The following is a 14,884-nucleotide window of genomic DNA, read 5'->3' on the forward strand; positions in this document are numbered from 1 at the left end:
GCTTTTTTTTTCTCCCCCCACCACAAACAGACTGTACATTTTTCAAACATAATTTATTCTGCCAACATACCGTAAGAACAATTCACATTAGTGATGTCATACATTTAACAAGAATTCGTTTTCAACATGGTTTAAAAAAAAATTCATGATGTTGCCTCCCAACAGCTACAGCTTGCAATAATGGGGGATAGTCTTTTGCTTTTTTGGGGGACCCTTAATCACACATATACTGCTGGAACAGTGTCAGCCAGCGAGAGTGGATACATTCAGCTGCAAAAATCTCAGCACTTTCATTAAACCAAATCGAAATCACTAAAATTTCTCTCTAACTTAAACACCATTGCTGTATTAAGACAACAAGAAAAATCCTCAAGATGGTATTTTCTTGCTAAATCAGCTTCCAACTAATGCTGAAATAGAAGTAAAGAAAATCAATCCTATGTTAGGTCAATGAGAGCTTATAGGTGAAAGGCATGTTACTGCATGAAGAAATTCAATGAGGTTGGATTACTGATTACACTAAGGGCTCTTACAGATGAATGTTTTACCTACACTGAACGCATGAAACCGGAAAACGCAGGTAAAAACACTCGTCTGTACTCACACAAACGCATGTAAGCGCCAAACGCAGGAAAAATGCTGCATCCCAACCTGCGTTTGGTGTTTACATACGTCTGTGTGAGTAAAGCCCCATTGAAAAGAATTCAGTGCGTCTACTCCTGTGTTCCCCTGCGGCTGAATGCATGAAACCCAGAGCGCAGGTTAAAACGCTAGTCTAAGAGCCCTAAAGCATTCACTTCAGAATAATTTCAAACCCAGGTGATACATTTTAGCAATGCTTTGTTTGCCTTCATTTTCTAGTGCGAAAATAAATGAAATACACTGGTGCAATTTAGCACCAATATCCCTAAATCTGCTGCTTTGTTTATATGCTTAAAACAGCAGGTCAAGGAAGACTGGTTCTGATGAAAGTTAACCTTGATAGTGACGCAACGCTGGCCTTGGTTTTCTGGCTCATCACCAACCATATAGTTTTCCCTGAGCTTTTCAAAAGCACCAATAAACATGCCGCCTTTCATTGTTACAAACAACAGTCTCTCAAATGTTTCGAATAAGAATTGCTTGGTGGACCTCGAGTAAGGGCAAGCACCTGCACACTTTATTTATACATCTGTGAACAAACACTACTTAACTAGTTTGTGTTCCTCTAGAAACTGCTGCATTTAACGGCAATTAATCTGATTGCAGATATTAATTATCAGTGCCCCAGAGAACAAAGTGTAATGCAGTTTATGGTTTCAAACAAACTTAGTTTATTTAAAACCCCCGCCCCTTTGACCAGTTGCTTGGCACAAAGCTAACCAGATTTGCCAGAATATACTTAAATTTTTAAAGCAGCCTTGATAAAACACTTTTCTGTATGGCAAGGCTTGAAAACTTTTAGATTTGTCAGTAATGGATAGGAAGGCACCAAATCCAGGATTCGGTTCGGGATTCAGCCTTTTGTAGCAGGATTCTGAATCACCCGAATCCTTCTGCCCGGATGAACAGAATCCTAATTTGCATATGCAAATTAGGGGCAGAGAGCGAAATCACGCGACTGTCACAAAAAGTAAATGTTTTCCCCTTCCCACCCATAATTTGCATATGCAAATTAGGATTTGGTCCGTTATTTGCCCGAATCTTTCGCAAATGATACGAGGGTTCGGCCAAATCCAAAATAGTGGATTTGGTGCAACCATAGTTATGGAACTGCATCCTTCAGAATGACATTGGTGGGAGAGATTTCTTGAACTGATTCTAATGGGGTATTATTTTGAACAAGAAATGCTTCAGATGGATATATACATGACTTCCTGTAGAATGGTCCTTGCACTTCTCTCAGTGAGGTCAAGCAAAACTGAATAACAGCTCAGACTACTTGAAAAGAGTGAGATTTTCTCCTAATCTTGATCATCCCAAAGAAAGCCGTTGCACGCTTAATGGTAAGCGGGGGGAAAAAGAAATAAAAATGGCAGTTCGTTTCGAGTGCAAAATGGAAATCTTGCACACCAAATGGAATCAATTGATAGCATTTCCTTGCCAAGGGCTTATAGAATCCATATGCTCTCCAAACTAACGGTCCTTTAGCCTTGTCTTTTTGGAGACATATAATTGTATGTACAAAGCTTTCTGTAAAAAACATGTCTCTTGGATATTTGTAGCATCCACAGGAGTTCTAGGGCTTGCTCCACAGGTTTCCATAACATGTCCCCCACACATGGGAATGAGTGTTATTTCACAGGTGCAAGTGTGCCCTGACTGCGTGTAGCAATCCACGACATAAAAGTGTCCCTAAAAAAAAATATAAAATTACAAAATATTTTAATTTAGAAGAAAAAGACACCATTAGCAATATTGATGACAGCAATAATGCTGCAGTCATGTTTTACAACAAGGAACAATTGATTATCAGTTGTAAAGCTTACCTGCAGTGTTTTACTACACACTCGTTACTGCAATACTCGTTGTCCCAATCTTTGCATTCTACTGGCGGGTTCTCACATCCGGAACGGACACATTGAGGAGAAAGGCTGGGAGGGGGAGAGCTGCTCACAAGCTCCACATCCATCTGAGGTGGCGGAGACTCCTGGAAAGAACATATAAAACTATTAACCGTCCACAGCTCAATTGTATACATTGGTCCCATACCAGATGAAAGTCTGAAATTTTGGCCTCGCTAAAACTGAACTGAGCTCTTAATATATAGTACTGTATATATGGAGTAAAATAAATGATGTTATTAGAGTGCCACATAGTACAGTCTAGGTCAATTTATATGAAGTCCATTGTCAATAATGACTAGGGATGCACCGAATCCAGGATTTGGTTTGGGATCCGGCCTTTTTCAGGAGGATTCGGCAGAATCCTTCTGCCCGGTTGAACCAAATCGGGATCCTAATTTGCATATGCAAATTAGGGGCGGGAGTGAAATCACATGACTTTTTCACAAAACAGGGAAGTCATTTTTTCCCCCTTCCCACCCTTAGGATTTGGTTCGGTATTTGGCCAAATCCAAATTGGGGATTTTGGTGCATCCTTAATAATGACAATATTTAGATTACATCTTCACAAAATGTAACTGTAAAACTGAAAGTAAACATGGACATTTACCTCTTGGACCACTTCAGGTAACACCTCCAGCTGCTCAGGGGGTGAGGCAGGGGCCTCAGGAGAGGCGGGAACATTAATGACTGACAGACTTTGATTTTGCACTTGAACAACTTGGGGCTGGGGTTGCAGTGGAGGAGGGATAATTTTAATCTGCAGGGGAGGAGGCTGCAGACTTAGGCGCACTTTCTGCATTGGTTGTAGGGGAGGTGGTGCCTGCAGGATTGTGATTGAAGGCTGCTGAGCAGGGGCCATCTGCAGAAGTCTTGGGGGTTGCTGCATTTGCTGCAAAGGTGGTGGCTGTAGGCGTGGCGGCATCTGCATGGCTGCCTGTAACACTGAACGGGTTATCCTTTGAGCCTGAGGACTAGGTTGAAGTTGAGCTAAAGGAAGTCCACGAGAGGTCACCACAGTGGCAGGAATAACAGTGACCATACCCTGAGACATGGCTATAGCGGTAGAGCCCTGTCCAGCTGGCAGGATCTGTTTTGAAATGATTATTTTAGCAATGCTTTGTTGAGGTGCAGCCACTGTCTGAGATGGGGAACTGGATACAGAGGGAGAAGACACACATTCAGGAATGCTGGTGGCTGTTACTACAGTAGGGGATGGAACGGGAGATTCTGACAGTAGAGCAGGGACAGCTGGAGGGTCCAGATCTACTGTGTCAACAGCAACCTGCAGGGAAAGAATATATTGTCATCATAACACAAAATAGAGGGAAACATACAGAACATTTATTTTTCTATGATACGTGAAGGCCATGCAGCTCCCTAATTGAAAGACTCCAGTGCACTGGCTAACATATAAAACACAAGTAACTAATCACCATGTAACCCCCCCCCCCATAAATATTTAGGGATTATCTATAATACATGTAAAGATACCTTGCCTTGTGCCTTCATATGGGAAGAGAAAGTATGATCAACATTTCACCAGAAAAAAAAATAGCAATGCCTCGACGCTTAACAGCCCAATTTCAAACCCATTTCATATACCTGAGATAGCTGATTGGCTTTATACAGCGCCAGCGCCTTTAGATATTCCTTTTTAGCCGCCTCTGTTTTCCTCTTGTAAACCTGTAAGCAGTTACAAATATACAGTTCATGGATTATCAGGAATATTCGGTATGACATGGACAGCACAAAATCAGCATGTTTCTCTTTCACAGTTTTAGCTGAATTTATATGATCATGCCAAGTACACCAAGGGTTCTAGTCTAAGAAGTCTAGTCCAGAAGGCAATCACAAACTTAGTGGTTGTGGCAGATTTGAGCAACAGCATTTATCACCATGCATGTCCCGAGTACACTAGGGGGGAGTATTTATTAACATTGGAGACAAACATCGCTGCTAATGTTGCCCATAGCAATCAGATGTTTGCTTTTTAACTTGTAGGTGGCTGTTCAAATCTAATTGCTGGTTGGTTGCTATGGGCAATATCACTGGTGATGTTTGTCTCCAATATTATTAAAGGGTCACTCCACAAAAACATAAAGCTCTTTGAAAAGTAAACATAATTTCAAGCAACTTTGCAATATACATCAATTAAAAAATATGCAGACTTTTCATGATTTTTAATGGTGTCTGACAGTTCCCTAAGCCTAGCCCCCTGCTGATCTGTTTGACTACTCTGCTGAGCTGGCTGACTACTGTTACTTTGTATCAACAGCCAACTGTCCTCATCCTGCGTCCTCCAAACCCCACAATTCCCTGCATGCCATCAGTGTTTAGTTCCTCCTTCCCTGCCAGGATTTCAAATGATGCAGAAAGAGAAGAACTGTTAAACAGCTGGATTTCAGCATAGAAATGGCATTTATTCATACTTTTTGTATGAATAAGTAACTGTGATAGGTATATTAGGGGTTTCTGTGTTATGTGGGCCTCTTTATCACATTTTGGCTTGGAAGCGGGAGTTCCCTTTTAAAGATACCCCTAGGTCTGTCTGTATTTTAAACAGACAAGCAATGTTAGCATTAGCCATCTGCATGATGATATGTACATTATAAAGCATTCTAAGCACAGCTTGAAAGTTAGTTTTGAACCAAGAGATTGGTTATGTGTATGAAAGGACAAAGACACAGCAATGTACTGTAAAAATCATTCAAGCGCCCAAGTTACCTGTTTCTGCTCTTCCCCAAGACTGTCCCACATTGATGCCACAATTTTTGACACCTCCCCAAAGGTAGCATTGGGGTTCTGTCCCTTGATGGCAGCTTGTGTGTCACGGAAAAAGAGAGCATATGCAGACAGGGGTTTCTGTGGCTCATTTGGGTCTTTCTTCTTTTTCTTTTTGGGAGTTTTTGGCTTCTTGGTTTGCTCCACAATGATGCTCTTAGGAGCAGTTATCTGTGGAACAAAAGTTCATTAAAACCGCTCATGCTAAACCAGGAATATAACAGTAAACATGATTTGTGTATTTTGGCTAACCCTTCTAAAGTCTTCCATGTCTTCATCATGCAGAGAGCTGGTTGGTGATGGGGTGGGAGAAAGATGGTCATCAGGAGACTGGACAGGATGCAGGATAGTCCCTCCACCAAGGCTCAAACCAAGTTGGGAGCTCAGCTCCGACTGATCAATAGTGGTTAGCTGGCCGTGTCCCAGAATCCCAGATGACATGTCTGTCATTGAAACATCTATGGTGACAGGTGGATTTGCACTGTATGGAGTGACTATGGGATGATCCAAGTCCTGTATGGCAAAACAGAATAACAAGTAATTAGTCATAATTTTAGTTTTAAAAACGTAGGATTCCTTGAAGGGACTGAACAAGTGAGTACACCTGGTTTATATCTGACATTAGCCCATATACACTAATTAGTAACAAATGGATTTGTTTATAAATCTATTTAGCTTCTGATACTAAATAAAAACAACTTGATTTTGCTGGAATAACATGATAGCATATGATTTTTCTTAGGGTGGCAAGTCCCATTTAAGAAATAAAAACATCAAGAGAACAACTATCCCAAAACTGCCCTCTCCAGTAAGATGTGTAGCATGCATAAGCTTATAAACGGTAACACCAAAAAATTAACTTGTTTTAAAGTAATGGAAATATCATGTAGTGTTGCCCTGCACTGGTAAAATTGATCTGTTTGTTTAAGAAACACTACTATAGTTTATATAATCAAGCTGCTGTGTAGCAATGGCAGAAATTGATAAAGGCTATATAGTGGCTAACAGATAACACCATTGTGTTCAACAGAGCTTATCTACGATCTGCCGTGTCACTTCAGCCTTTTCTCGTTTGAATGGCTGACCCCATTGCTGGACAGCAGCTTATTTATATAAACACAATTAGTGTTTCTGAAGCAAACACAGCAATTTTACCATATTTTTATTACTTTAAAGGGATACTGTCAAGGGAAAACATGTTTTTGTTTTTTTCAAAACACATCAGTTAATAGTGCTGCTCCAGCACTGAAATCCATTTTTCAAAAAAGCAAACAGATTTTTGCATATTCAATTTTGAAATCTTACATGGGGCTGGACATATTGTCTGTTTCCCAGCTGCCCCCAGTCATGTGGAGCAGCACTATTAACTAATGTGTTTTTGGGAGAAAAAAAACATGTTTTCCCATGACATTATCCCTTTAAATCACTTTCATTTTTTGATGTTACTGTTCCTTTAAGACAGGGCACCACCATATGTCCAAGTATGTATGTACTGTTTTGGGAAAGATATGGAACAATGTGGTCAAACCTTTAGGCTGTGAAGATGTCATTTTGTCAAACAGGTGCAAAACTTCACTTAGAAGATGAGCCCCTCTATAGTTACATTATACAATACAGTGATAGAAAATCCTTACCATAGCCAATCCAGCTCCAAGGAGCCCTCCAGTCTGATCCATCACTTCATGGGCCATCTCAACTGGCATGTCCAAAGTCTGTACACCATACTGTGCAGCAAAACCCTCATCTTGTACTCCAGAAGAGTCTGCAAGGTCATCAAAGTGACCAACTACATCAGATACAGCCAACGAGGGATCGGAATCAAGGGAGATGGGTGGAATCTCAAACTCCTCATCACCAAGGCTGGGTGTGTGAAAAGTCTGTAAAGATTGTTGAATCCTAATTAGCTTGAGGTCTCGGAGGCCTATATAACCTCTGGTTCATTTCTATGCCATTTTCTATTTCGAAAGCATATATTATGTGCTTATATATGCAGAAAGAAAATGATTGCACAGGCACACGACGAGTCTCAAGGCTAGCTGTTAGATAAGGTGGAAGATGGTTCTATAAACAATATGTTATGTTATGGTACAGCTTGGGCTTCAAGGTTACCTAGAATAAGAACTAAAATTATTTTGAAAAAAGGTAATCACGCCTTTATGCTGAATGTAACCAATCGTGTATGGCTAATATTTTCTATGATTATGTGATATTATAAATGTGTAAGTCAGTTTGAGTAGAGAATTCTCCCGAGCTACTGAATGCTTTTGTGCTCTGTGCTTGAATAAACTTACTCCTCTGATTGAAACTTTGAAAGGACATTGGGCTGACAAAAAGGTGCATATTCCCTGTGTGGGGGATTGAGAATGGGAGAGTAGAATGTAATATTTTACCATCAAAAGGATAACGTTCAATCTTGCTCTGACTAGCTTGTTGGATCCACGCACATTCTTATATGCTCAAGTAAGGAATTACATAACAGAACATTTCTTATCTACTTAAAGGAAAACTATACCCCCCAAGCAATGTAGGTCTCTATAAAAAGATATTGCATGAAAACAGCTCATATGTAAAATCCTGCTTCATGTAAATAAACCATTTTCATAATAATACACTTTTCTAGTAGTTTATGCCATTGGGTAATCATAAATAGAATATTGCCATTTTAAAAAATAAGGGCCGCCCCCTGGGATCGTAGGATTCACTGTACTCGCAAACATACCAACAAACCATACATGTTAGGTCACATGAGCCAATTAACAGACTGAGTTGTGTCTTTTGCTTCCACACTTCTTCCTGTTACAGTTAGAGATGTAGTATTTCTGGTCAGGTGATCTCTGAGGCAGCACACAGACCATCACGAAATGGTGGCTCAAGGCAAGAGATGTAAAAGGGCAATATTTACTTAAATATATATATACCAGTTTGGTGAGATTCTTTAATATGCCACTTAATATGATATGAACTGTTGCTTAAGTGTTCATTTTGGGGGTATAGTTTTCCTTTAAAACGTGTTTGAAGCATGTTGCATAAATGGCTATTTTTCTTGCTGTATTAACCAGGGCACTGGGATGATATTGGAAATCAATGTTTTGGAATTATTTTGGAAACACTTACACCTACCCTTCATAATGTATCCATGTAACACACTCTGAACAGACACATCATGAAGCTTAGAACATTCTCCCTGTTACAGTTTTCGACAAAATCACTGCCGTACAATAGAATTCCGCGTGCGTAATTTCACATACCTCTGTCCCTGTAAGGAAAGGATGCCCTGGTCCTGTGATCGTAAGGTAATTGTCGCTGCTCCCCGGAAACTGCAAGTGAAAAAGTGAAAATTTAAAATGGCAAAATAAAGCAAGTGCCTCCTGTTCAATGTAACCTTTTTTAGTAGTTCTATGAAAACAAAAGCTGTAAAATACAACGTGCAATTGTTAACAGCAGGCCATGTCCTAATTATTTTGGTACCTGAAATAAGATTACAGTTTCCACTATAAAAGAATACAAGGTATTACAATAAAGCATACACAAAGTGATCAACAGCGTTGCCGGAGCATTCTCTCTTCTGCTCAGTTCATGATCAAGATGTGGCTTTGTATATGCTTTCTTATCTTTTCTGGATGGATACCAGCTAAATTGTTACATTCCATGGCACATCCTCCACATTCCTACAGGAGTGAACTGGGTTCCATATTTTGCCAGGTTTGCATCCAGTTTCTCTGGCTTTTGTGAAGATAAATATATAACTTAGATTCAATATGTAACCAAAGCGGTTATTAGTAGCATAAAAGACTAAAGTCCGGTATATCCCGAATTGGTTAAAATTATTTATGCAGGGGAGGGCATGATTACAATTCATTATTATTAGTAGTATTATTATTATTAACATGTATTTTTAGAGTGCAGAAGAGGTAACAAAGAGGTTACACTTGAAGTTTGAACTCATAAATATGCATATGAAAATACCTTTACATACAAAGTAAAAATCTATTTGAAAACATTGTTATCAATGCTGCAGCACCTGCATTTTTGTCAGTGACTCTCACCTTGCTGTACCCATACACTCCATAAAGAGGTTGGGAGTGGAGCAAACCTGGCATATCAATAGAGCAGGGAGCCCCCTCATCTCCTGTAAATAGCATGTGGTGGCCTGGGAGACCCCCATCACTGACATCTGTGTCCAAACCAGAAAATAGATGCAGGTCCATGAGGTGAAGAACTAGCCCCCTACAGAGCACACAACACTTTAATTATACATGCAATAACGACCTCTGGCATAGGGTGAACTATAACATCCGTTATCCTCCTAAAGCTAATGGCTGAAGAAAGGCTGGGAGTTGCAGAGCAAGAGATCTGCCTGAGGGCTACAGGTTAGACTAGATGTCTATGGGAAACAAAAGCTTTACTTACTAACACAAACCAGAAACACATACATGGTATTCTGCAAACCACATGAACCCTACATTATTGTTGACTCTGGGGTAAATAGCCTATGCTTTGAGTAGCACACCTATAATGCAAGCTGGGTAGTGCAACAACCTGGTAAATAAACCTGTGATAAAGTACTTTGACAGGGGCTGCCGATCTATCTGAGGTGCCAAACACACAATGTATGGTTCCACTTTCCTCATCATGACTTACAAAGACAGCATGTGGCACATTCCAATACAAAGAAAGGCACTCGTGCAAAACACAACAAGGTTTGTGCCTCCAAGGGAAACAGCCATCACCTATACAAAGCCTAATGATCCTCATGAAAATTCTCTGAAACTTTAGTTTTTAGTATGTGGACCAGGCCCCCTTCAGCTCATAACAAGATGACAGATATATGTGGAAACAGTTCCATGAATATCCAGAACAGCCAATCAGTGCTCATCAAGTCATACTCTAATTTACCACATACGGGTTTTCAAAAAATATTTAGGAGGGCAAATATGCATTCCCCCCAATATGTATCTAAAAGGGGACTTGTCGTCCAGACATTAAAAGCTGTATAATAAAAGTCCTTTTCAAATTAAGCAACAATTTCATTCAATTTAATGGAATTGTAGCGCTACTAGCGCAGCATTCATTCCTTTTATTCTCTTTTATCTCTAAGGGTAAGGCCACACAGGGCATTTTGGGGAGATTTGGTCGCCTGGCGACTAATCGCCTCGTCTTCTGAGCGACAATCTTGCCAAACTGCCTCAGCGTGTTTTCCCATAGGCTATAATGAAGTTGCCTGCGCTAAACCACACGCGGCGATGTGTTTTCTATAGTCACGGAGGAAACTTCGGGCGACTTCGGAAAACGCATCGCCGTGTGTGCTTAGCGCAGGCGACATTTCATTATAGCCTATGGGAAAACACGCTGAGGCAGTTAGGGGAGATTTTTTGCTCAGAAGACGAGGCGATTAGTCGCCAGGCGACCAAATCTCCCCGAATCTCCTTGTGTGAACTAACCATAAGGCACTGTGGATTTGTTGGTTTTATAGCAAAGTTAGCTCTCCTTACAAGACAGTAGTACAAGTAACAAGACCACATTCCTTGGTGTTCTGCCATTCTCCCACATGTGGTGTCCCAGGGCTTAGAACAACGCAGCCAGTTTCTTCTGGATAACTCCACCTCTATACTATTTTCTAATTTCTAACTTTTATTCATGCATTGCTGATGCTTTATTTTTAATTGTTTGATACCAGGAACTCACTTTAAAATTATAACTACAGCACTAGCACCTTATTTAATTCATATAAGAACCATGAACTTTTAGACTTGATGTCACTGCTCTCATTACATTCCCTCTCACTCCTCACCATAATTATGGAGCCAATGTGTGGGTAGGAGCATCAGGTCCCCCATTCTTGTGCATTTTGGTATGATGCCAAATCTGAAGATACTTTTAAAATGAGCAAATAAATCAGACAGGATGCTTATCCAATCCTCAGTGCCTTGTTCTACAAGTGTAACATACTCAAAATACCTCCCAACTGTCCCATTTTGAGCAGGACAGTCCCGCTTTTGACAGCTCAACCCACAGTCCATGATTTGTACTGACATTTCCCCAGTATCTCTCCCAGTGCTTTACTAGTAAATACACACAACCCAATGTGGCTTAAAGGAATTGTTCAGTATAAAAATAAAAACTAGGTAAATAGATAGGCTGTGCAAAATAAGAAATGTTTCTTATATAGTTAGTTAGCCAAAATGTAATGTATAAAGGCTGGAGTGACTGGATGTCTAACATAATAGCCAGAACACTACTTCCTGCTTTGCAGCTCTCTTAGTTTCCACTGATTGGTTACCCTGCAGTGACTTGAAGGGGGGCACATGGGTCATAACGGTTTGCTTTTGAATCTGAGCTGAATGAGAAGGATCAATTGCCAACTCACTGAACATTTATGTCCCATGTGCTCCATCAAGTCGCTGACTAACTCAGAGTTACAGAGCTGAAAAGCAGGAAGTTGTGTTCTGTTCTATTATATAAGACACCCAGTCACTCCAGCCTGTATAGATTACATTTTGGCTAAACTATATTAGAAACATTTTTTATTTTGCACAGCCTATTTACCCAGTTTTTATTTTGACACTGAACTGTTCCTTTAACAGAAAATGCCGTGGTCTGAATAAATTAGAGGCATAATCAAAAATGTAAAAGTTTTCCAGCAGGGAACTACTGAGAATTCACTGGTTTGGAACATTGGCCTGGAAAAAATATAGAAGATAATCATAATTCTCTATATATTTATATACTCTTTTAATAAAAGAAAACTATGTGGTGGTATGTGCTTATTACACTTTGTGCATGATAATATATAGGCAATTCCACGAACATAGGAATGGCAATAGTAACATTACATCTAACTTTTCTTCAAAACAAATGGAGATCACTAAAGTCATTGGAGCTCATTTATCAACACTGGGCAAAGTTGCCCATGGGCACCTATAGCAACCAATCAGTGACTAGCTTTTTTCAGCCATATGCAGGTAAAGCAATGAATGCAACAATTTTATTGGTTGCCATGGTTTACTGCCCATGGGCAAATTTACCGGTGTTGATAAATGACCCCAAGTGTGTACATTTGCATTGTATCAACCCATCTTTCCTGACATGTTACAGAAAAAAATTCAATAAAATTTTTTTAAAAAAAAAACACATCAAAATGTTATAGATTGCAGCAGTGCAGTTAACTACAGAAAATAATGACATCTTGGTTTTCTATCTTGTAACAGACTGATAACATATGACTGATGGGTTGCTATGGGTAACTGCAGCTGTACATGCTTTCTCTGGCTATTTGCATTTTTACACTAATGAGAGCTGCCATGTTACTTATTGTGCCAGAGCTTCAGTTAATAGTGATGGCAGTATGTGCAGATATAATAAACATTCTTCAGCAAAGAGCATGTAACACACATTTTAGGACTAAAATAATTTCTTAATTTCTTCTTTTCCCACGACTTAAAATAAATGTTTTGGGACTTTCAGTCCCTGGCTCCAATTGGCTTTTAAATGAGGTTTCACTTTTGAAAAGTGCTAGACTAACCATTTCCTACTCATTTAAATGAATAGTTCGTATTTGCTAGAATCCCTCTTACAAAAAACAACCAAACAGCAAATGACATGGCAGATTGGAATAAAACAAAGATAGAGTCTGAACAGAGAGCGTTTACACCTGGGGCACCATACTTATAGTGAAGTTAAAGGGTAAGTCAACCCCTAAAATATTTTTTGCCTAATAAAAGAAAACACAATTCTAAGCAACTTTCAATACAATGTTGCAATGGTCAGAGTCCCCCAAAGACAGGTCTGTTATTCAGCTGCCTTGTCTTTATTGTATCAACAGGCTGAGCCATCAGGGCAGATGATAGAAAAGGACAGATATAAAAACACTGATTTCAACAGCAATACATATACAAATAACATAGAAAACTTGTAATGAATGTATATGGGATAGTTGCTTAGAATTTGTTTAATTTTATTAGGCAAAAAATATTTTTGGGGTTGACTTATTCTTTAAAAGTATCAGATCATATGCCATGGAATATATAATTTCACTACATTACACAGAGAAAAAACGTATAATATTTTAAGGAAAGTCACCATTTTTTTTGCACAATGAAAGCAACTTTCTAATAGACATGATTAAAAATCTCAGTTATAGAGTTATTAGTAAAGTAACAACTATTGAAATGAGAATCTGCCTGTTTTCTATTTTCTGCACTGCTAGTTTTAACACATGAAGCACTACTGGCTGTAGGAAAGCAGGGTTCTGCTTCATTGTCAGAATCAGCAGTGCAGTCAGGATAAAAAAACAAAACACTGCTTTCAATTGTAATTACATTTAGAAATAGCTTTGAATGAAATGAAAATGAGCAGTTCATGTACATAGAAATGTTTAACATGACACGGTCTTTCAATATGGAAAACAAATTGGGAGAAATTTCCCTTTAAAGCGATCACACCCATTGTTTTACTTTACTACCAACAAGTAAAAGCATCCGACATAGGTTGATCCTACGAACAAAGATCAAGGGTTTTTTTTCTGTGCAATAAAGTTTTGCACTGCTTCCTATAAAAACTCAATCAGCTTAGAACAATTTACAAGTTACAATTAGATACATGTTACAGCATTCATTGATGTGATATACGCAACATTGCATTAATCGACACAAATGAATCCCCTGATCATTATGAATATGCTTTATCTGCTTTCAGATATCTGTAACCTTGTTATTAAGTTTTGCTAGGCCAAGTGTTGGATCTAAAAGGGGTGCATGAACTGAAAAACTCAACAACAACGAAAAACACGGTCCTGTGAGCGGAGTAAGAATATTTAACCTGATCTCAATGTAATACCTTGTTATAGTAAAGTGGATGAACCTTGTCTGACTTCTGGCTAACAACATCCATTACTATAACATATTAGTGTCCCCACAGACCTGTGACAGATAATAACCCCTAGAAGCTTCCATTCTAATGCTGGGAGAAATCAAGCTGTTAGTTACACCACAAATTATAATGGCAATTTCAGTTCACAGTACGAGAAATGCAAGTCCTCAATTAACAACTCTGTTTTCCATAAGCAAGACAACCATTCAAGCCAATATAAATATTCCATTGACAACAGGGACCTGTTAACACTGAAACTAAACCCCCAACACAAAACGTCCTGAAGAAGTTCTAAGTATTGGGCAACAGAGGATCAGAGATACGCTGTACGTCTATATTGTACAAAATATTGTTTAATGCTTTGCGTTTTCTGCGTTTGACCTGCAAGAACTACCGTTCCCTTTTCGCCACTTCATAAAGCAACTCTAATAGCCCACATGATCTGTGTTTTGAAAGCCACCAGCAATACGCGTACGGAATCAAATCAGCTGAATGTCGCGTTAAAATCGAAACTAACACAATAAAACACGTAATTTACCCAACTCACCTCCATTTTCACGGCCTGAGACTCCCCTTCTTTTCAATCACACTTCCCCGCCTCTACAAAGATGGCGAGACATCCGCTTCCGGCAAAAGAGGCGAAGCCATATTGGTAGAGGAGAGCCACTATTCATTCCGCCTATAGTTTA

General features: G+C 39.3%; 1 protein-coding gene across 4 annotated transcripts; it reads right to left on the bottom strand.

The window, feature by feature from the left end:
* Nucleotides 1–38: 38 nt before the first annotated feature.
* On the bottom strand, nucleotides 39–14,875 carry tox4.L (TOX high mobility group box family member 4 L homeolog). 4 transcript variants are annotated; one of them, XM_018244487.2, is made up of 10 exons: nucleotides 14,743–14,875; nucleotides 9,374–9,554; nucleotides 8,576–8,644; nucleotides 6,962–7,204; nucleotides 5,580–5,840; nucleotides 5,271–5,498; nucleotides 4,149–4,229; nucleotides 3,154–3,828; nucleotides 2,469–2,629; nucleotides 39–2,334 (listed from the first exon to the last, which is right to left on the bottom strand). In XM_018244487.2, the coding sequence occupies exons 2-10, from the start codon at nucleotides 9,533–9,535 to the stop codon at nucleotides 2,274–2,276; spliced, it is 1,941 nt and encodes a 646-aa protein (XP_018099976.1). In that variant the 5' UTR covers nucleotides 9,536–9,554; nucleotides 14,743–14,875; the 3' UTR covers nucleotides 39–2,273.
* Between the last annotated feature and the right edge of the window lie 9 nt (nucleotides 14,876–14,884).

Source organism: Xenopus laevis, chromosome 1L (assembly GCF_017654675.1).
Source record: "Xenopus laevis strain J_2021 chromosome 1L, Xenopus_laevis_v10.1, whole genome shotgun sequence".
Classification (NCBI taxonomy): domain Eukaryota; kingdom Metazoa; phylum Chordata; class Amphibia; order Anura; family Pipidae; genus Xenopus; species Xenopus laevis.